At 47.7% G+C, this 22667-nt stretch overlaps 2 protein-coding genes and 1 pseudogene across 3 annotated transcripts; all 3 read right to left on the bottom strand.

Moving 5' to 3' along the window:
- Positions 1-720: 720 nt before the first annotated feature.
- LOC136537733 (uncharacterized) lies at positions 721-1447 on the bottom strand (annotated as a pseudogene).
- A 1071-nt stretch (positions 1448-2518) lies between these two features.
- On the bottom strand, positions 2519-6148 carry LOC136535998 (uncharacterized). Its single transcript, XM_066528433.1, has 6 exons — positions 6116-6148; positions 4012-4104; positions 3862-3927; positions 3712-3758; positions 2922-3608; positions 2519-2858 (listed from the first exon to the last, which is right to left on the bottom strand). The coding sequence occupies exons 1-6, from the start codon at positions 6146-6148 to the stop codon at positions 2519-2521; spliced, it is 1266 nt and encodes a 421-aa protein (XP_066384530.1).
- A 4015-nt stretch (positions 6149-10163) lies between these two features.
- On the bottom strand, positions 10164-21277 carry LOC136515603 (LRR receptor kinase SERK2-like). 2 transcript variants are annotated; one of them, XM_066509146.1, is made up of 11 exons: positions 21028-21277; positions 19806-19938; positions 19606-19677; positions 18912-19055; positions 18525-18596; positions 18361-18426; positions 18199-18269; positions 17942-18082; positions 17278-17619; positions 10963-11363; positions 10164-10823 (listed from the first exon to the last, which is right to left on the bottom strand). In XM_066509146.1, the coding sequence occupies exons 1-11, from the start codon at positions 21131-21133 to the stop codon at positions 10509-10511; spliced, it is 1863 nt and encodes a 620-aa protein (XP_066365243.1). In that variant the 5' UTR covers positions 21134-21277; the 3' UTR covers positions 10164-10508. The 2 variants fall into 2 exon arrangements, with proteins under 2 accessions (XP_066365243.1, XP_066365247.1); XM_066509150.1 differs by lacking the exons at positions 18361-18426; positions 18525-18596 and having other exon boundaries at positions 10165-10823.
- Positions 21278-22667: the final 1390 nt, after the last annotated feature.

The following is a 22667-nucleotide window of genomic DNA, read 5'->3' as shown; positions in this document are numbered from 1 at the left end:
TTTGCGAAGTACTTAGGTTAGTTAGACCACCGCTTATGCACTTACTTTGGGTTTAGGCCTAGTGTTTAGTGAGGTTTGCACACCTCTTTATCACTCGGTGCTTGCGTGCACCATTATTATACATCGGAGGGGCTTGTAGTCTTGCGAGATCACACCAATCGCGTTTGTGGTGTGGCCGCACCTTGTACCGAAGGGAACAAGGCCCGCGACGGTTTGACCGCAAGCTTGATAGTGAAGACAGCGGAGAGCGGTCTGGGAGAAGCTTGTCGAAAGGCACACCGGAGACCCACTTGCGCGTGGGGAAGGCCCGGGGCTATCCACGGAGTTACCCGATCGGGAGCTTGGCCCTTGCGAGAGATTCCTTATGAGGGGCTCCAACGAGGACTAAGGGGAAGCTCGAAGGAACTATGTACTCTTATTTGGTACATGTTCTCACATACCATTTCGTGTGCTTGTTGTTCGCTTTAATTACCTAAGACATGTTAGGTTTACTTTAGGACCTCTGTACCCTAGTTTGGTACAGGTTCTCATATGTCATTTCATGTGTTGTGCATGTTGAATTATATAATGCCCTACTTTGTTAGGTTTTATTTGCATTACATGAGCTCATTTCACTACGTATGCCCATACTTAAAGTGTATGATATGACAACACAATGAAAAGTTCAACAGTAGACAACATTGTTCATGAATAAACCATAAAACTAGCAAGTCATGGAGACTACTGAGTGTAACGAGGCCACTTTCCCTTCCTTAGGGCATCGACATTCTCCTCTATCGTTGCTTTCGCTCGGCGTGCACACTCAAGCTTCTTCTCCCTCTCCTCCCTATACACAGCAACACGCCTCATTTCCTCCTCTTCCTTGTGCTCCTTTTCTATAGCCTTCTCTCTGTGTCTCTTCTCCATCATCTCCTTGTCCTTCGCCTCTCACCGCAACAGTTTCTGTATCCATTCCTTGTCTTCAGGCTTGATCTCAGTGTCGATCCACTGCTCAAAATCATAGAGCGGTGGAGGGGTCTGCAACAAATGCAATTGTTATAAAAAAATCATGCAAGATTTCATATGATACAAAATAATTATTACACAACATCAATTTCTCACCATCTTGTTAATGCGATGCTGACGAAGTGTAGGTTTAAACACAAAATTGGAACACATCCAATACCTCTGCCTATATGTATCCTCTTCATTGGACTTAGCTACCTTACAAGGATCGCCGTAAAAGCACATGGACACTGGAACACCACTAAGCAGAGACAATGGGTCGAAGGTATTTCCGGTCATCCAGCCATAACTATAATTTAACCAATTTTGTTCTAAGAACCGAAAGCAATTAACATTAAACCCTAAACCTAGGGTTTTCTATTTGATCCACAACAATGAACCCATAATATAACAACATGCGCTGAGTTTACCTTGGTTTGATAGCTTTTCCACGTCTTGACATCCAACGGTTGTATAATATAAATATTAAAAATTGCATGAAACCCTAAGTAACGACGATTCTTAGGTTGAAAAATCCAACTCATATATATTGAATCGATGCGAAAAAAAACTAGGAGGGGAGCGATGATATCTTGCTCTCAAAGATCTATGGATCAAATCAAAGTTTCCAAGGTCCAATATACCGATTCATGAGGTAGGGCGAAGTGGGGAGAGCAAAAACCTGAGAGGGAGAAAAAAGAAGAGGAAGAAGCCTCGGCTAGGAAGGTGGGGCGACGAGTTAAAACACCACCTCGGCGCCGGGGTCATTGGCGTCAAGCTCGGCGCCATAGATCTTGGTGTTAAGCTCGGCGCTAATGACTCCGGCGTCGAGGTGATTGCCATGTGCCCGCCACGTCTGCGTCGACGCCGACGTGGCCGAGGAAGCTCGGCACCCAAAACTATGGCACCGAGATATGTAATCTCGGTGCCAATTACTACGGCGCCGAGCTAAAGGTCTAGATTTTGAAAACATACCTCTAGGAGCATATTTATGAAAATCTTAAAAAGATGGGTCATAAAAGAAAAAAATTCAGTACGTTTGTCCGCCGACCCCCACGACGACGCCGGTAGAGTGCGATTTTTGGGCAGCTTGAACCCTGGTCTCAACTCAGTGACTCGAGATTTTTGCAGTCGTTGATCTCAACATGGTGGAGCTTGGTTTTCGCTGAAGTGCATGTCCACAACATAAATCGAATGAGAGAGTCCGCTTCGAGATAGCTGATTTCGGCCTGGTAATCAGGCACCGTAAGCGTCCAATTTCAAACCAAAAGGCCCATCAGTTTCATATTCAAAATGGCCCTAAGAGTAAAGCTACAAACACTGACCAGAAAACGGCGGCGAGCTAAGCATAGCCGAACCTATCACAAACATTTCGAGCCCCACTACGGGCACCGCACCGCCACAGTGCCACTCTGCCGGCTATACTTGGTAAGAGAAAGCAGCATCAACTAGGACAAACTTAGTAGTTGGTACTAATCTCTAATGAATTACGATATTACTACTCCTGGAGGCTGACTACTAGCATCCAAAGACTCTAAACCGGCGAGGTGGAGAGCAGGAACGCCGGCATTGACCTCTGCAGCAGGATGCCACAGAAGGGGCAGAGTGCTACGGAGGCTGCTGACAAATCGAGCGATCCTTCATCATGGATGGTGGACGCCTGCATGGTGAAGAACGACTCCGGCAACAGCTTGTCGACCGTGCCACCGCAGCACCCGCAGTGCCACACTGGTTGCACGACGGAGCACAGGATCATGGATGCCCTGCACCGCGACAGTGTGTGCCTTTCTCCACAGATGGCTACGTCAGACGACTCGAAATGGACTGGCGAAGAGCAGTAGGGGCAGCTTTCTACATCAGAGTATCCGTCGATCCTGCAGGAGGAAACAGTTAGGTTCCGTGCCCAATGTTAGTGAACTGGTATCTCTGAAATGCACCTGCTTCCTAGATCTTTGATCTTCGATCTGATAGACTGCTGCTGGCTATGCACTTTTTTGTCATTCATGGATACCCAAGAATCCATCTGGGCAACCCCGACAGGAAACCAGCAATTTTCAGTAGAGGTACCATTGAACAAACATGCTGTCCGCTTCAGGACTGAGGCAAAGGTGAAACCCACCAGCCTCTCTCGCAGTTCTGTTTCACTCCTTACCAAAAGAGCGTTCCAGAAATCAGTTGCTTCCTCATTACCATATTGAGCACCAGGACCATGCTGTGCATGATTGCTGAGCATTACTTTTCTGCAAATTATGTTCAGTAAGTATAGCTTCCGCGAGCTGACATAGGGCATCATGCCATGCATTGAACATGACAGGGCATTGATAGAAACATGCAGTGGGTCACCCGAAAATAAAGCTGAGACCCAACTATGCACTAAAGTCTCCAGAAAGGCAGGTGCAGATTTCTTCAACTCTTGCAGCACAGTTACAACATCCCATAACACAAGCCTCTTTTCAACATTTTCGTATTTCTTCAGCGACCACAAAATGTTGGATCCCCACCATGTAAGGTTACTTGACGATAAGTCTGCAGACTGTGGACTGCAAATATCAATGCTCCTGTCTAGTGGAATACCAACAAATTGGCCACTGATCCAGATGAACTCAACCACCGCCTTTTGTGTCCTGTTGTTTTGATTACCAAAATTAATTCTAAATGTTATATTAAAGCAAGGAAGATTTGTAGCACAAGAACCCAGTACTTTTCACAACGCATAAGTAAAATTACCTGACTTGATACATCTGGTTCAAAAGGTTCAGATCCAAACTGCGGACCTGAAAAAAGAGAGCCATCAATTGTAGCTTATGCATATCTCTTCACCGACAGTAACAGTTCAGTTGAACAAAAAGATGTTGGATACAAAAGCCGAAGGCATACCACAGCAATCATCTGTTCTCCAGGTGCTAGTGTAAGACCATAGCATCGATCAGAGACTTCTGATAGCTGCATGCATATTGAGAACCCAATTATATGGGAAAAAAATTGGACATCAAGGATAACAAACATTTAAGTATCTACTAGTTTTACATCTGCTGACTCCCTTAGCTCTGGAAAATTTGAATGCACAAAAATTTCTTCAAGGTGGTTTTCATGAGAGATCCAACAACGTGCAGAATTGTCCTAAAAGAAGAAAAAATGAAAAGCATCAGGTTGAAAGGTGCAACTTTCAAAATCTGAGTGATACAACTTCTAAGGAGGAAGAATATAGTGAATTGTATAGTATATTAAGTTGAGATAGTAAATTAATCAACAATCAAGAAAGATTTCAGCTTTTAAATTTATCAAAGGTTATGAAAAAAAAGAAAAAAAAATTGCCACGGAGAATACATCAAGAAACCAGGACTCGCGAGCACCTGGGTTAAAGATCACATGGGCAGCCTCTCAACTGGATGTTCTACCAACCATGCTGCACCTTGGTACTCAAGTTGTTACAGGTTATATTTATCAAAATGAAACCAGACCATCAGATAGTGCAATAGTAAAAGAGGCTCATTTTCGCAAAAAAAAGGCAAAATGCACCATCAGTCCCCGAACTTGGCTGAGGGTGCCATATAGGCCCCTAAACTTTGAAAATGCACACCAAAATTTCTAAACTTACTAAGCATGTCATGTGAGGTCCAAGTCACCATATCTTGAGTATTTAATCTGCCTACGTGACACACTGAACGATGACATGAAACGCATGTGGGCCCACATGTGAGTCACATCCCTTCCCTCCCGAAGATGCGAGCCCCACACAATGGTGATATGTCATTGTGAAATCAATGTGCTATGCATGCAGATTACTTCAAGTTATGGTGATTTGGACCTAATGTGACACTATTAGTAAGTTTAGGACCTGGATGACACCCAAACTAAGTTTGAGGACCCACGGTGCATTTTACTCTTATTAAAACAAATAAGCACGAGAAGTATTTAGCTTTTTCATAAGTGTGGGTAGGCGGTGGAGGTAATCGCGATCCTGGATGGGAGTGGGAGGAGGTTGTTCACCTCAACGCCCTATGTTGGGAAAATGGGAAGGGTAGAGGTAGAAAATGGAGATAGAAGGAAGGTTCATGTATTGCTTAACCTTACACAGGTACATCTTATAAGCATACTATATGCCAGCTCTCCTAATCTTGTGCACTCGAGACTAAGAAATATAACTTATCCAAACAAACTTCCTAAGAAACTAAAAGTCTGAAGCGAAACCTAACAACCTAATAGATATACCCAAGGCACGCTCACCGCACGTTCCTGCTGCCTCATGCTGCCATTGGCGCGTTTGCCCTCTTGGCGCACCTAGAGTACTGCTTGCCCCACATAGCATCATACCAAAATGGTACTAGTTAATTTTCAACACTACGCTTTTAATCTTCTTTACTCACACAATATACAGGGCATTGAAAGGTGTATTGGAAACAACGTTAATGTCAAGAACAATTGTCTAAAAAAGGGCTTAATACACTCATTACCCTGGTGGCCTTTGAAATTTGGAAGCACAGGAAGGAGTGTCTTTAATGGTGCAAGTCCAAGCATCACAATATTACTGCAGACAATCACAAATGAATGCATCCTATGGTGCTCTGCTGGTGCAAAAGGACTCGAGGAGCTGCTGGCTGGATCGCTTGTTGTGGGTTGATTTTTCCTAAGTTTCTGTTGGTGCTCTTTGTCGCTTAGCCTGTGACTAGTTTCTTTGGCCTTATGACTCACAATCACAGGTCATGTTAGCTATGGAAAAGGCTATTTGCTCTGGTCTAGTATTTCCCTTAGGGAGGGGGGTTCTTCTCCCTCCTTTTTACTGTTCTTCTTTTTCTCTCTTAAAGAAATGATGCGCAATTCCCTTCCGTGTTCGAGAAAAAAAATGATTGTCTAACAAGAAAAAGAGAATGGAAAGAATATGAAAGAAAAAAAAAGGTAGTGATTCGTGGTTGAGCATAGCTTTGCTAAAGCGGTCAACTCATACTTCACTCAAAGTGGTTTTCACCACACATCCCACATCTCTATTCGATGTTTTACTTAGACTCTCAAACTTTCAACAATCCAATGGCTTCAATCAACCCAATATTCGGGAACAAGTTCTCATGCTAAAACGCAATATACAATCAAGGCGCAGCAATCAAATAGGTGACATGAAAAAAAGTCAACAAACCTGACTGCAAGTGAATAAACAATAGCCATCCATAGCCTATTGTAAACCTGTCACCTATGGTAATGTTAGACATTTTTCTTTTTTCTTTTTTCTGAAGATAAAATATCCTCAACTAATGTGAAGCATGAGAGAGAGCGCGTCGGTGTCGGCGGCAAACGGGAAAAGGAAGTAGGAACGCGAGGAGGGAAACGAGGGCGGTGTACTTAGGATCGAGATGTTTTTTTTATTAAATTTGCTAGTGCAGTTTTTTTATATCTACAATATTTTTCTGGTTTGCCAGCCACTTCATCCTGATGCCCCCACAAACCCATAACCGCACCAAACAGAGATACTTGCGCCCGCGCCTCTTCCGTCACGTATGCCTACGGAAACGCCGCACATCACCGCTCCTTCCTTCTTAACCCCTTGTCACCACGCCTCCTCCCCGTGCCCGACGCCACCCCCGCGCACTCCTTCCCGTTGAACCCCCTCCTCTCTCCGCACGGACAGGACCCACGAGCCGAGATGAGAACGACGCACGCCCCCAAGTGCGTCGCGCACCTCGATCGCCGACCCCAGCTCGCTGCGCCCCATCCCCCGGCGTTCAAGCATTGCCCCATGACTCTCTACTTCTTAAATATGAAGCACTTGGATGCAACATATGTCTGAAATAGATAAAATATTTTAAACATACACTTGAAACATGTGTGTTAAACATTTGCAACATCTAAAAAACGCTTGCAACTTACAACATGAAAACACTTATTGTAATATAAATGGCTGAAACATTTTGAACATACTCTTGCGACATATATATGTTTCACATATGCAAATCGAAACGCTTGCAACATACGTCTGAAACAGATAAAACATTTCAAACAAATGCTTGTAACATGCGTTTGAACCACTCGCAACGTGCCTTTGAAACACTTGCAACTTGTAGGAGAAAGGAGCGAGCCGCACAGGCTGGGCGCGCATGACGGTAGCACCAGCACCACGACCAGCAGAGGCGGGCGCGCTGTAGAAGGTCGCGGCAGGGCGGAGGCGCAATGGAGAGTGACGAAGGTTGGCGGCCACGCTCGAGCGCAGTGGAGAGGAAGGATGGTGGCCGGTGGGGTGCGGTGGAGAAGCCGTGGTGGAGCATGCAGCGGCAATGCGGGCGTGCCCGCGATGCAGCACGCCACAACGGTGCGGTCATGGTACGAGGAGTGCTGCGGAATTGGTGCGGACGCTGCGGGAAAGCATGAGGAAAGAGAAAGTCAGAGCGGAGTATTCTATATTTTGTTTAGTAACATAATTTGAGTCTATTGGGTCGTTCGACCGGAATTGCGGCCTACTTTCGGCGACGTCCTAGGGATTTCTATCGGATCAGACGCCTTGACCTAGCATTATCGATAAAAAAATCATATGGGTTTATCTCTATCCTAAAATAGTTTGACGTTTGGATATTAGGATATAGGGAGTGAGATAAAGATAGGGAAATAAATGAATGACTATGATTAAATGAGATGTAAAGAACTGATGGCTAGATACAATATCTTTTTTTCTTATCTCAATCCCAATTCCCATCCCCACCCATCCAAACGTTTGAGAGTCCATCTATTTGCCTCTATGCGCATGCACTTTTCTGTTCCATCCCCTTCCTACGGTCGTTTGCTGCCTCGCGGTATCGAGGTTGATTTGACTTTTTACTAGCACGACTGGGCGCGCGCTGCCGCCGCGCCCGCGATGAACAGCGGTCAAAATTCGGCTGTGTGTGCCGTACAGTGAACAAAAGCATTTAACATTCAGGTAAATAGTGCTGGCACAAGAATCGAAGTATTTTAATTTAGGATGCACAATGTTTGCACATGCATGGAATATTTAAAATTTTGGATGCACAGTGAATGCTACAGTCGCAGGGCGCGACAGGCCAGGGATTTAGGGCTTGTTTGGTTTGCACCCTGGACTGATTTTGCCTGGGCAAACAGCTGCTGGATGCTGCCTGGAGTGCATTTGGATGGAGCCCTGGAAACATGTCTGGGCCAGGCGAGGCACCCTCTGCCAGGCCACCGAAAATGACCGCCTCGCAACAGCACGCTGCTGCCTGGGCTAAATCAATACGGTAATGCACTTTTTGTCTTGTTTTTTATTTGCTGTAGTCATTTAATTTTGTTTTTTTTTTGTCTCACCATCAAGATATAAAGGTGTGACCGAAACACCTTCCCATGTTTCCTTATAATATCCGTCCCTTAATTATATGTGTAAATAGTTGTCAAGTAAAATAATAAAATTATTTTTTGTTTTTATATTATTTATTTATAAAAGCAATGATTTATACTAAAAGACATAATTTATCAATATATTTCCTATTTAATCTTATTAAACGTGATTATCTAATATTAAACACGTGGCAACAATTTACTAAATTATATATTTTAGTTAATCAGATTATAAAAATACATGTTAACTATACAAAGATAAATAAAAAACACATTAATTTAAGCATATTATAAATTAAGAAAACTCACTTATCTGTTTTTATTTTATCACTGTATGTTTATTTGTGTATATTTGACGTATTATTAATTAAGAAAATAAATTAATTACCTCTCCAGCAGAGAAGAAAACACATGATCTCTACTCATTAGCTTTCTCAGGCCAGGCATCTAACCAAATGAATAACTCTCAACTTGCCTGGCCAGGCAGATTCTCTTAAAATTCCAGGCAACTCTCAGGCAACACTTTTCTCCAGGCAAGTCATCCAGGCTTCCAACCAAACATGCCCTTACTCCTGGACGAGGGTTATCTTATGACTTTGTGGGATCTCTTTCTTTCGTATTTGCAAAAGAGGCCGACAAGCGAAAGTTGCCATCGAGATTTGTGAAATACTACTTCAAGGATCAAGCGACCTGAAGAATTAAGGTATGTTCCTATGTAAGTTGCTTGCAGCATCGTACAAATGTGTTCCGGCACACAGTAGTATATTTGAGTCAAAGAGCATATGATTTTCTCATCAGGCGTTACCGCATTAGTCTATGTAAAACACCTACAACATTGATTGGTTTGTTCCTTTATCTCCTCACGTCAGGCCATGACAAAATGGATAATATTGAGCAAAGTTTAGAATGTACCGCCGCTATGATGTTAGGAGCCATGTCGGATAATTTATTCACTGAAAGAAGAAATCGCGTTATCTTTCAGCCTGTTCGGGAGGCCGTATCGTATCGTGGATTATTTACTATTGGTTGGTTTGGTGTGAGAGAAAAACACTATTTCCAGCTAAAAATTTACGATCGTTTACGAGCAAGCGAACAGGCTTTTTGTGTTTATCTATCATCTCACAAGCGACAACAACATCACTTCTTTTGTTGCATTCTCTTCCATTCATTTTGTTTGGTGTTTCTTTTAGAGAATCATCATTTGTGTCCATCGAAAAAACTTACTCTCTTAATTCCAAATTATAAGTTATTTTAACTTTTTTGGTACATCCATTTTGCTATGCATCTAGATATAATAATATGTCTAGATACATGATAAAATAGATAAATAAAAAAAGTCAAAGTAACTTATAATTTAGAACGGATGGAGTATTAAACTTTGCTTTATGACAGTTTTATCTACATTCGGCCTGTTCGCTAGTTGATTTCTGGGCTGATAAGCACGGCCAGTGCTAGTTTGTTGTGAGAGAAAAATACTATTGGTTGGCTGATAAGCCCTGACTAAAACCAACAAGCGAACAAACTGATTATTTCTCTAAAATATTCTCTCTGGCCATGGCAAAGGTGACCGTGTCAAGACAGATTATCTTCAGTGCTAAGATAACTAAAAATACATTCATATGGATACATTTATAAAAAAAAACAGTTAAAGGCCACTAATAATATGGTTTATTAGCCCCCCCCCCCCCCCCCCCCCCCCCTTTGCATTGTAAATTGGTAGGCACAATAAAAACAGTTAAAGGCCACTAATAATATTGATACATTTATTAAAAAAAGTACACAAATCCAAAAGCCGAAAACTATATGCTGACTTATTAACAGTTGACAACTAGAGATGAATGTCAATGCATGTTTATGGCGCAGAAACAACCGAACCACTGCTATATGTCCATCAAATTAAGTACAATTACCTCAATCAGCTTGCTTGCTGGTTGGTTTCTGGGTTGATAAGTCCGGCTGGTGCTGATTTGTTGTGAGAAAAAAAAATTATACCATGACTGATAAGTCCTGGCTACCAACAAGCGAACAAGCTGAATCTATGTACTGCCCTTTATCCATCTAATTCCATCCACATTCATGCATTGCTCAACAAGTTTGTTTGAATCTTATGAACATATCTATCTAATAACTACTCTACAAAGTAAATAACAGTTACATACAGCACAGCAGGCACCGCATCATTGCATTTATACACCCATCCGTTCCACTGATTGTCATCTACCTGCAGACAACTCTATCGCTTCCTGATTGTAGACGGAATCCTCTCCCCAGTCAAACCTCTGCTGCATCCGCTCATACTCCTGCCTCCTTGTCACCTCCACATGCTGCCACTCCTCCCACCTCTCCGCCAAACCCTCACCTTCCAGCATCCTAACCACTTCAGACATTGATGGCCGGTCCTCAGGTGATGGCTGCGTGCAGAGCAGTGCTATCTGTATTATCATCTCAAGATCCTCGCTGTCATAATTCTGATTAAGGTTGTTGTCCACAATGGAGTCTAGCTCCCCTTCTCTCTGTAGCTTCTTTACCTGTATTTAGTTAGAGGTACATCGTAACATACATAGGAATCAGGTTGCATTAAGGATGGAGCCAGTTTAAAAAATCCCGTAACCGAAGAGGCAGAGAGCAAACCTATCCAATATTTGGAAGTGAAAAAAAAAGACTTACATGATCAAGCAATAACACATCATCTTCATCTTCCTCTTCCAGCCGTGAGAAGTCAATAGCCCGCTGACCAGTCACAAGTTCAAGAAGCATGATCCCATAGCCAAAAACATCAGTCCTCTCGGACGACTTCCCTGTGGACAGGTACTCAGGTGCTATGTAACCCATGGTTCCACGGACTTGTGTTGTCACAGATGTCTTCTGCACATCTACGAGCTTTGCTAGGCCAAAATCACCAACAACAGGTTCGAAATCCTTGTCAAGCAATACATTTGCAGCTTTAACATCACGGTGTATGATCTTGGGGTTGCAGTGTTCATGCAAATACTCCAGTCCACGAGCTGTACCTATAGCCACCCGTTTCCTTGAAGGCCAGTCTAGGATGGGTTCTCCAGGCTTAAAATCTGGATAGCATTTAGAACACAGGACACATGATATGAGACCAGCATCAATTACGAGAAAAGAAAGACGCTAAATAAGTTAATAATTTTTTTGGCCAGTGGGAAAGCTTGTTGTATATAGATGCAACAAATCAAGCCTGTTAACAAAAGGTTGAGAAAATGTTATGTGGGAGGTCCAAGGTCTACCATATACAAATTAGCAAGGGTAAAGTTCTGTCTGTACATAAAAGGAAGGGAAATAATAGAGAAAATCCCTTTGTAGGTAGTAATAGTGGAACGTCTTAGCAAAATACATTGAGGGGTGCATTTTTTCTCTCTCAAACACACAGGAGAGCTGTATATCATTATATTCCTTATATTAAAGAAGAAAGGGTACATCCCTGGATACGCACTCACACACACTTAATTCTTTAGTAAGTATGCGTGCCTGCGACAAAGATTACAAATAACCACAATCCTGTACCTAGAGGGGTGTGTTATGACCGGTATACAGTATAAGAGGCGCAACCGGTCCAATAGTGGCTGAATAGGCCCGTTTAGTTATTGTTTACAGTGAATTAATATTTATCTATTAGCTTGAGGGTTATTTCGTAAAAGGATATTTTAGAGTATAAATTATTGTAATTGGGATTATTGAGAATTAAGCAGAAACAATCTTAATTGTTTCCGGCTTCCCCAGGGAGCCGGGATTTGCCCTAGCCGCCCCCTGTCATCTTCCACGCCTGCAACCTCGCGACGGCGCCCAGCCGCCGGCAGCGAGGCTCCAGGCCTGCTCCTCCTCCCTCACACCCATACAAGCTACGCAACGTTGCTGGTATGATCAGGAATCCTATCAACCTGGTATCAGCAATGTTAGGTTCTCCTCCACTCCCTCCGCTGCCGCAGTCCAGTTTTCCCCCAACCCCTCCGCTGCCGCAGTCCTCTTCCTCCGCCGTGTCGGCGGTATCCTCTGCGGCCGCCTCCCCCGCGTCCTCGGGTGCCCAGCCCCTTACGCTGGACTCCCTCGCCGAGGTTGTCGCCGAGATGTCGGCGAATATGGCCGTGATGAACCGGAGTATCGCGGCGATGCAGGCCGCGTGGACGGGGCTCACGCAGCAACATCCTCCGCCAGCGTCATTGCCTCCACCGCCCCCGCCGCAACCCACCCTCCCCGCGCCGGCCGCCGCGCCCGCAGATCACTCCGCGGCGGTGCCGCCCGTGAGTCTGCCGGTGCTTCAGAGCACGGGACTCCCCCTCCACATGCTCCCGTGGCCGCCTTCGCCGTCACCAATCCCGTCATGGGCGATGGTGGGCTCCGCAGCCGCTCCGATCTACACCATGGCCACTTCCACGTCGACAACGCCACCACCACATGCCTTTGCGGGTGGGGATGTGTCCCTGCTTCTCACCCCCGGCGTCTTCTACGGTGACGCTGCGGGTAACCTCTACTACAGAGGCGCCCCATCCTTGGCTGCGCTGCCCTCGGGGAACGACGCAGCGGTGGCTATCGCCATGGAGAGTGGCGCTCCCGCCGCCACAGCTGTCCAAGGAGCACACGCGCCCCCGCGTTTCTACAAGCTGGAGTTTCCGACGTTTGATGGCAGCGCCGACCCACTCAATTGGTTGAACCACTGCGATCAATTCTTCCACGGACAGCGAACCCTGGACTCGGACCGGACCTGGCTCGCCTCGTACCACCTCCGCGGAGACGCCCAGACGTGGTACTACGCGCTGGAGCAGGATGAAGGCATGCCAGCTTGGGATCGTTTTCGCGCCTTGTGCCAACTCCGCTTCGGGCCCCCAATGCAGGGCACACGACTCGCTCAACTCGCGCGGCTGCCCTTCACTTCCTCGGTACAGGAGTACTCCAACCGCTACAACGCGGTTCTCTGCCACGGGCGTGATCTGAACCCACGGCAGAAGGCCGAGCTCTACGTCGGCGGTCTTCCGGAGCACATCTAGGTGGACGTCGAGCTGCAGCACCCGCCTGACCTGCAGACCGCGATGTACCTCGCGCGGGCCTTCGAGCGCCGCGCGGCGGCCTTCATGCCGGCGCAGCCGCCACAGCAGCGGGGTGGGCGAACACCACCACGGCCGTCCATTGCTGCACCAGCAATGGGAGGGGCCCCTGCCACCCAGCCGCCGGGACACGTGTGCAAGCGCCTTTTCTACCTCGAGACCATCGACGAATACGCGACCGCAGAAGACGGGGTTGTGCCACCAGAGGATTCGGCTACTCCGGCAGAGGAGCCTACAGCTAATGCCCTTGTTGTCTCGATGTATGCTCTCGCAGGCATTCGAACGGAAAACACAATGCTCCTGCGTGTGTCGCTGAAGGGCGAACGACTCCTCGCCTTGCTGGACACCGGGTCCACGCATACGTTCCTCCAGGGCCACGTGATGCGCCGTTTGGGGCTCTCTTCCTCGGGCGCCGCGCACCTCCATGTCACCGTCGCCAGCGGGGAGCGCCTGCCGTGCGAGGGGATCGGCCGCGACATTCCACTCTCCATCGGTGGCATGTCGTACCCGGTCACCTGCGTCAGCCTCGCGTTGGGCTGCTTCGACTTCATCCTCGGCGTCGACTTCTTGCGCACCTTGGGGCCCCTCACCTGAGACTTCGACGCCCACACGGTGTCCTTCCAGCGGGACAACCGACGCATTACTTGGCAGTGCGAGGGCTCTCCACCGGCGCCTCAACACCTGCTGGCCGCGGACGCAGCCGACCAACCTCGGCCCTTGCTGGACAGACTACTACAGCAGCACGGCACCGTCTTTGAGGAGCCGCGCGGCTTGCCGCCCATGCGGCCATACGACCATCGGATCCATCTCCTTCCTGGCACGGCACCGGTGGCGGTCAGGCCGTACCGGTATCCACAGCTGCAGAAGGATGAGCTCGAGCGTCAATGCGCCATCATGCTGGAACAGGGCATCATCCGGCCCTCTACGTCCCCATTCTCTGCCCCTGTCCTTTTGGTCAGGAAGGCAGATGCCTCCTGGCGCTTCTGCATCGACTACAGGGCTCTCAACGATAAAACATCAAAGGACAAGTTCCCGATTCCGGTGGTCGATGAGCTTCTCGATGAACTCCACGGCGCCAAGTACTTCACCAAGCTTGACCTCTGTTCGGGCTATCATCAGGTGCGCATGCACCATGAGGACATCGCCAAGACAACGTTCCGCACTCACCAGGGGCACTTCGAGTTCCTGGTCATGCCGTTTGGCCTCTGCAATGCGCCGGCAACCTTCCAGGCGCTGATGAACGACGTCCTTCGCCCATTCCTCCGCAGGTTTGTGCTGGTTTTCTTTGATGACATCCTCATCTACAGCACATCGTGGGCAGCACACCTCCAGCACGTCGGCCTCGTCCTCAGCGCCCTTCGCGCGCATGGTCTCTTTCTCAAGAGGTCCAAGTGCTCCTTCGGCGCCTCCTCCGTGGCCTACTTGGGCCACGTCATCTCCAAAGACGGCGTCGCCATGGACAGCGACAAGGTGGAGGCGGTCGCAGCTTGGCCGGCCCCCCGCTCACCCCGCGGCGTACGGGGCTTCTTGGGGCTGGCCGGCTACTACAGAAAGTTCATTAAGGATTTCGGGTCCATCGCTGCGCCCCTCACACGTCTCCTGCGCAAGGAGGCGTTCGCCTGGGATGAGGCGGCTGACGAGGCGTTCTCCAGCCTCAAGCGCGCTTTATCATCGGCACCTGTGTTGCAAATGCCGGACTTTGATCGCCAATTCGTGGTCGACTACGACGCCTCCGGCACCGGCTTCGGCGCGGTGCTGCACCAGGGGGCGGGTCCCCTGGCCTTCTTCAGTCAGCCGTTCCCGTCACATCAAGCTGGCGGCTTACGAGCGCGAGCTCATCGGCTTGGTCCAGGCTGTGCGCCATTGGCGGCCGTACCTCTGGGGCCGCCGCTTCCTCGTCCGCACCGACCACTACAGCTTGAAGTTCCTCCTCGATCAACGGCTGTCCACTGTTCCTCAACATCAGTGGCTCAGCAAGTTGTTCGGGTTCGACTTCACCGTCGAGTACCGGCCGGGGTGCCTCAACACCGCCGCCGATGCGCTCTCCCGCCGTGACGAGGACGGCCCCACGGCGATGGCTGTGTCCGGGCCCTCCTTCCGTCTCTACGACGACATCAGGGCGGCATTGACGCTGGACCAGGAGGCCGGTGAACTCCTCCAGCAGCTGACCAGCGGGGCGCTGGATGCTCCGTGGCGCGCCGAGGACGGTCTGCTGCTCCACGGCAAGCGTGTCTTCATCCCGGCACATGGCGACCTACGTCCCCAGGTGGTGGCGCTGGCACACAAGGCCGGCCATGAGGGCATACAGAAGACCCTTGTTCGTCTCCGCCAAGACTTCTACTTCCCAGGTGACCGCGTACTGGTGCAGGACTGCGTCCGCTCTTGCGACACGTGCCAGCGGAACAAGACGCCGACAACGCACCCAGCGGGGTTGCTCCAGCCCTTGGCTGTTCCATCGCAGGTGTGGGCGGACATCTCTATGGACTTCGTCGATGGCCTCCCCAAGGTGCATGGCAAATCGGTCATCCTAACGGTGGTTGATCGGTTCTCCAAGTACGCGCACTTCATCGCCCTCAGCCACCCCTACACGGCTGCGTCGGTGGCGCGTGCATTCTTCGATGGCATTGTGCGCCTCCACGGCTTCCCCACCTCCATCGTCAGCGACCGCGACCCCGTCTTCACCAGCAATTTGTGGCGTGATCTCTTTAAGCTTTCAGGCGTGAAGCAGCGCTTGAGTACGGCTTTCCATCCACAGACGGATGGGCAGTCCGAGGTGGTCAACCGGATCATCGTGATGTACCTACGCTGCGTCACCGGGGATCGTCCTCGCTCCTGGGTCGACTGGCTTTCTTGGGCGAAGTACTGCTACAACACGTCCTTCCAGACGGCGCTCCGGGCAACGCCGTTCGAGGTGGTCTATGGTCGCCCCCCACCGCCCCTCCTTCCGCTCCAGCATGGGGCGGCTCAGACTCAGGCGGCTGACACGATGCTTCGCGATCGCGACGCGTTCCTAGAGGAGGTCCGGGAGCGTCTCCTTCAGGCACAACAGTACGCCAAGCGGTACTATGACGAACATCATCGCGACGTGTCCTTCGCGGTGGGCGCCTAGGTGCTGCTGCGCCTCCTCCACCGTCCTATGCAGGTCCTCGTCGCGCACTCCAAGGGCAAGCTCCGGCCACGCTACGCTGGGCCGTTCATGGTGCTCGAGCGCGTCGGGCCGGTGGCATACCGTCTACAACTTCCTGCCGGCGCTCGCCTTCATGACGTATTCCATGTCAGTCAGCTCAAGGCCTACACGGGAGCTCCCCCGGCTGCTCCAGTTCCTCTTCCGCCGGTGCAGGATGGCCGCCTTCTTCAAGCGCCTGAGCGGGTGCTGCGCGCTCAACTCCGTCGCGGCGAGTGGCGCGTTCTTGTCCAGTGGCAGGGGCTTCCGGTGGATGATGCGACATGGGAGCCGCTGGAAGAATTCAAGGAGCAATATCCTGAGGTCCAGCTCGAGGACGAGCTGTTTGCCGAGGAGGGAAGAGATGTTATGACCGGTATACAGTATAAGAGGCGCAACCGGTCCAATAGTGGCTGAATAGGCCCGTTTAGTTATTGTTTACAGTGAATTAATATTTACCTATTAGCTTGAGGGTTATTTCGTAAAAGGATATTTTAGAGTATAAATTATTGTAATTGGGATTATTGAGAATTAAGCAGAAACAATCTTAATTGTTTCCGGCTTCCCCAGGGAGCCGGGATTTGCCCTAGCCGCCCCCTGTCATCTTCCACGCCTGCAACCTCGCGACGGCGCCCAGCCGCCGGCAGCGAGGCTCCAAGCCTGCTCCTCCTCCCTCACACCCATACAAGCTACGCAACGTTGCTGGTAGGATCAGGAATCCTATCAGGGTGCATGGACAAATTCAAAAAATGATACCTCTTAAGCGGTAGGCAACACTCAAATTCTGCATAAATGGATAGACCAGCAAGCGCTCTGTTTGTGTCGTGCAGAAGCCAATTAATCTTAAGAGATTGCGGTGAACTGCAACACTAATAAGCTCAACCTCGCGCAAGAAAGCAGCCTCTCCACCAGGACTCTCATAGTCAGTCAGTCGTTTTACAGCAATCTTAGTGGCATCTGGAAGAACTCCCTTGTACACTTTACCAAAACCTCCCTGTCCAAGAATATTTCTTTCATTGAAATTATCAGTCGCAATCTGCAGTTCTCGCGATGCAAATCTTTTGAGCTGGCCAAACGCAATTCGTCGCTCATCCTCACCTGCAGAACATAAATTGGTATATAGCTTAGGTGATTGCATAAACTATGCAAACTTGAAACTATTGTGGTTAACACAGTGCCTGATTGATGAAGGTGTAGGGTCATGTATTCTGATTAGGAAATTATCATTTTCAATGACTGAAACACGAGCCTGCTGTATATTAATAATCAAGTATCAATGTGCTTACTGTCTTGGTCTTTGGGAGCTCTAAAGTTTATGAAGTTTTTAAAGAGATAACAGTTTTGCTAAGCCATTATTAAGACTATTACTTCACTACTGTGAAAGACTAAAAGCAAGGCATCAACTACAAGGGCATGGAACCTGCTACATCCACAAAAACTTCCCGCAGGTGGCTTTTCCTCCTTGCATTACAGATTAGAAACAGAGCTCCCACAATAAGAAGCCCTAAAATTCCACCAACTGTTCCAAGTATTAAGCCAAATTTTGAGCTATGGGATCCACCTGTAAGATGATAATTATGGAATTAGCAATCTCATAAACTACAAGAAAACCATCTATACTACAAAACTACTATGCATTGGTAAAATAATAAATACAGTAGTCAGAATGCAACTTACTCTGATAGGACATGCTGGATGCACAAGAATGCGGGAAGTTGGGTCCACAGTTTAAGTGATTACCAGAAAAGCTGGTCATGGAAAAAGAGAATTTTACATTCACTCAGGATTAGGAAAAAATCATAGAATGAAAGAAAAAAATTAAGAGCAAGCTTCATATACTTGTAACGTGCTACTTGAAACAGCGAACCAGGTATCTGACCGGACAAATTATTATATGCCAGGCGGCTGTAATCAAAATGTTTTTTTGTCAACACAGCACGACAAGAACATTTAAATGAACTTGAGTTATAAGAAACTGAAAAGGGTATCATACTCCGTCTTACATGTCTGTCAAGCTTGAAATGTTCGCTATGCTACCAGGAATTGACCCATTGAAATTATTTTGACTCAGTATTCTGGTTATGAGAGAAAGGAAGATTACATGAAAAGGTCACATAAAACTCTATTTCTTTTCTCGAATACGTAGGACCAGTGGCGGATTCAGGATGGGATCAAGGAGGGGGCTAAGTAATGGACATGTTGATTGATAATGAAGATTTAATGATGATTTATGCTTGATGCTACAGTAATTTAAGGAGGAATTAAGGCTCACAGGGGGGGGGCTGCAGCCCCCCCCCCCCCCCCCCCCCCCCCCCCCCCCGTGGATCCGCCAATGCGTAGGACATATAACTCTATTTATAAGAAGGGAACTCTGATTTTAAAATACTTACAACAGCTGTAGCTTAGAAAGGTTGCCAAGAGAAGCTGGTACTTCTCCAACTAAAAGATTGTCCTCCAAATCTAAGCTTGTCAAGCTAGATAGATTACCAAACTCCTCTGGTATGGTACCGGTAATACTGTTACCAGCCAATGACCTGCAAAATCATATGCTATACAGTTTCATAGTAGTCCAAGTAGTATCAGGAAATTAAATTGCACCAAGCTTGAACAGTAGTTCATGTATGACACATATCTAACGGTAATAACCAGAACTAGTACCAATTTCTCTGGAATAGAATATGTTAGCATACGTGACACTGGTACAATCCATATCATCCTAGTTTACTTGCACAGATAGCTAGCCCACTATGATCTTGTTTCAGTAACATATCAGTTTGCCCCAAAACATGAAGAGAAGCAGACATGTCTATCCACAGAAGCAACAGTCATAGAACAGTAAGATTCAATAGAGAAACTGATTCCTAATTTCTCAGACATGCCAAGGTGTCTGGACTGGATTCATTATAATTTTATTGCATGTACTCATTCTATAAATGTCTTACTTTGAATAGCATGATGTAATTCTCCGGAAAAATGAATTAACTATTGCTATAGTGTAATAAATGTACACCATTCCTTTTGATGTTTATAAAAGTGATTATGTCAAAAGTATATATAATCTACAGAATAATACATCATACTCACAGGACACTCAAATATTGGAGTTCTCCAATTCTTGGTGACAAAACGCCAGTGAATCCTCGTACAGCCAAAGTTCTACAAGAGAGAATAAAGATTAGTAAAAAAACACACAAGATCAGAATAGAGGGGAACATAAGCACTCCAACAACATCAGAATATAATGAAAGCAAACAAAGAAAGAAGGTACATGGGCTCCCACTTACACTTGAATAACATTGTTGCTATTGTCACAAATAACAGAATTCCATGTGCAAGGGTTAACTTGATTTTGGTTCCAATCTGAAAGCTGACCGCCAGTAACGTTCAGTTTTTGTTTCATATCATATAAAGCATCTCCTGCAAAACATAGTCAGTCATTCAGTATTGATAAGGTACTTGAGTTTTGTAAACAAGAGATCCAATTGGCCATTGAGGATTACATTTTCCTCTTTTCTTTAAATGCCTACATTATCCCTGAAGAATCTAAACTAACTTTGTTTCTCCATGTCAACCAAACCTTAAACATTGAGGGATACATACACACAGACAGAAAAAGAAGATGGCATTGGTAGTTTGGTGTATCAAGAGAGTCATGTCGACAGTTATACCTATCCTCAAGGTTTCTCCCAGATACAAGTCCATACACTAGTGTTTTAATGTGAACACTGCCATATATATAGACCACCACAGTTATATGACTTAGTTGGAATCTTTTCTCAGGTAACATTAATGATCATGCTGCTGTGCTTTTTATGAAATCATTGTACACCCATATTAAATGCTATGATGAGCTAATTGCAGTTGCAGAAACATGTTGGGTATCATTATTATCAAGTATCTAAAGGGCGTACCCAGTGCAGAGAGCTCCCGCTCTGTGCGGGGTCTGGGAAAGGGTGTCAGTGGCAAGCCTTACCCTCGCCTGTGCAATGCGAGGAGACCACGACTCGAACCCGGGACCTTCCGGTCACATGCGGTAAGACTCTACCGCTTGCACCAGGCCCGCCCTTCATTATCAAGTATCTAAGTTTAAGCAAATCCATCTTTCCCGGGTACCACTAGCAATGTAAGTCACCAAAAAAGAAGAAGAAGAAGATACCACTAGCAATGTCAATACATAAATATTTCAACCGCCGTCTCGATAATCAGACAGCTGGCCTATCAAGGTGGCACCTTTGCGCTAGGCGACAATCTCTTACGAAGCACAAGCGCCAAATTGCCCGCCTAGCAGCAGCATTGCCTGCCCAACTGCTACCTAGGTGCTCGGTGCCCAACTAGTACCTACCGCTTTCTAAAACACTGATTAGAACACAGCAACAGTTTAACAATACAACTAAATTCCCATTTGTTCAGCTAACAGGTACCCAAAACACACTCATGCGGACGCATGGAGGCAAGCAACGGCTGTGAGCGTCACCTTGCAGGAACGATAGGGCAGTGCGGTAGTACCTTGGCGATCGGATGCAGAGAAACACGGCAAGGATACCACCAGAACCAATACAACGAAGCGCAGCTCCCTCATCTTGTTTACATCACACTCCGGCCGGAACTCCATTCCACTCCACCCCAGCAGCCCAGCAGCAGTAGGTAAGGGCCCCGGTGGCCGCGCCCCCGGGGGCGGCAGCGCGTTCAGGAGAAGAGAGCGTCGAGTTGGGCAAGGCGGCGGAGGTCGGGATCGCGGAGGGGGCGGCCGCGGATTCGAGAGTTTCGGTGGGCGGATTGGGATGAGCAGGCAGAAAGAAAGTGTGAGAGCGGAGCAAGAACCTCGAGCACTTCTCCTTTCTTTTTGTTTTCTTTTTCCTTATTTTCTTTTCGAGATGGGGATTATTCGGATTCTTGGGCCGAACATGAACGGGAGAATGGCCGAATGGGCCGGCCTGCAGTGTGTGCCTCCATCCTAGCAGTCGCCGCCCGCCCAGTCCGAGCCCCATCCCATTCCTCACTCGCGCCGCAAGGCGCCGCCGGCGACGAGCCTCCGTGGAAGCCAGCGGCCCTACCGGCGAGGCAGCGAGTTCTTCTTCCTTCTCCACCGACGGGACAGCGTGTGGATCCGGTGACCTCTGGGCTCCGGCGAGGCGGCGATGGCGAGTGGACTGTGGTGATCGCTGATAGGTGAGTTTATTTGCCTTCTGCCTCAGCCCTTCCTTAGTAGTTTATTCGACTTCAATTTTCTATCTATGAATTTTAAGTGCAGCCAGGGGTCCACGTCGACCCATGGGTCTTGGACCTGCCCTCCGAGCCCAGGCCTCCCGCCTCCTTCATCGGTAAGCTTCGGTATCTCACGGGATTTTTAACTTTCTGCCATCCACGGGTGGCACTTCTTCGCCAACTTTGTGCTTGTTTTTGCACATTTGTCATCGTAATTGATAACTCTCTTATGTTTTATGTTTTTATCATTTTTACGGAAGTGGTGTTCTAGATGAGCACGTCAGCGTGGCAGGAAGCCTGGAAGCCCTAACTTAGCACGCGAAATGATCACGTTGTCTTCACCTCCTTCTGTCTCCAGCCGGTCTAGCTCTGAGTCAAACCCAATCCATTCTCCATTCTTCCCCGCTGAAACAGCCGCATCCATTCTTCCCCTCTCATCCATTCTTTTCCCAGCGACGGCAAAGACTGATCCTCGTCCTCCGTGCACCTATGGCTCGGAGGACGGAGCCCTCTTCGTCAAGGAGCATGGCATAACAGGTCCATACTGACATATGAGAGCCATATATAACAGGTCAGGTCCATCCCATACGTAACATGGCTATTTTAGCCATACATAATTGATCATAGGAGTTCCTGTCTCTAAAATACATACAAAAGAGCATCCATTTAAATAGTGGTTATGCCTTATTTGACGGTCTTTGTTGGTGTTGCCTTCTTCACCTTAGTAGCTAGTTGTTTCTTCCTTGGGGTCATTTTTTTTATTGGTTGCACTGCTGCAGCTTCATCTGCCGGTACTATCTCCAATAGTACTATCTTTAGGAGAAGGAGACTCGATGCCGCCGCCACAGTCGTCGTTGCCATCATCAGGAGTTGGGAAGAAGGAGGAGTGGACTGGGTTTGATTTAGGTTTGGGCCGACTGGAGACAGAAGAAGGAGACGAG

Source organism: Miscanthus floridulus, chromosome 2 (genome assembly GCF_019320115.1).
Source record: "Miscanthus floridulus cultivar M001 chromosome 2, ASM1932011v1, whole genome shotgun sequence".
In the NCBI taxonomy this organism is placed as follows: Eukaryota; Viridiplantae; Streptophyta; class Magnoliopsida; order Poales; family Poaceae; genus Miscanthus; species Miscanthus floridulus.
The sequence above is the reverse complement of the archived record's forward strand: the minus strand, read 5'-3'. Positions and strand labels throughout refer to the sequence as shown.

Bases quoted from the DNA above. Each gene is read 5' to 3' on its own strand.
- LOC136515603 (XM_066509146.1), bottom strand. From the start codon at position 21,133: ATGGAGTTCCGGCCGGAGTGTGATGTAAACAAGATGAGGGAGCTGCGC. The intron at 19,939-21,027 runs GTACTACCGCAC...TATGTTTTGCAG, and splicing joins CTCTGCATCCGATCGCCAAG to GAGATGCTTTATATGATATG. The intron at 18,597-18,911 runs GTAAGTATTTTA...TCTCATAACCAG, and splicing joins CTTTCTAAGCTACAGCTGTT to AATACTGAGTCAAAATAATT.
- LOC136535998 (XM_066528433.1), bottom strand. From the start codon at position 6,148: ATGGATGGCTATTGTTTATTCACTTGCAGTCAG. The intron at 4,105-6,115 runs GTTTGTTGACTT...TTCTTCTTTTAG, and splicing joins GTTTATTCACTTGCAGTCAG to GACAATTCTGCACGTTGTTG. The intron at 2,859-2,921 runs GTGCATTTCAGA...TTCCTCCTGCAG, and splicing joins ATCAAAGATCTAGGAAGCAG to GATCGACGGATACTCTGATG.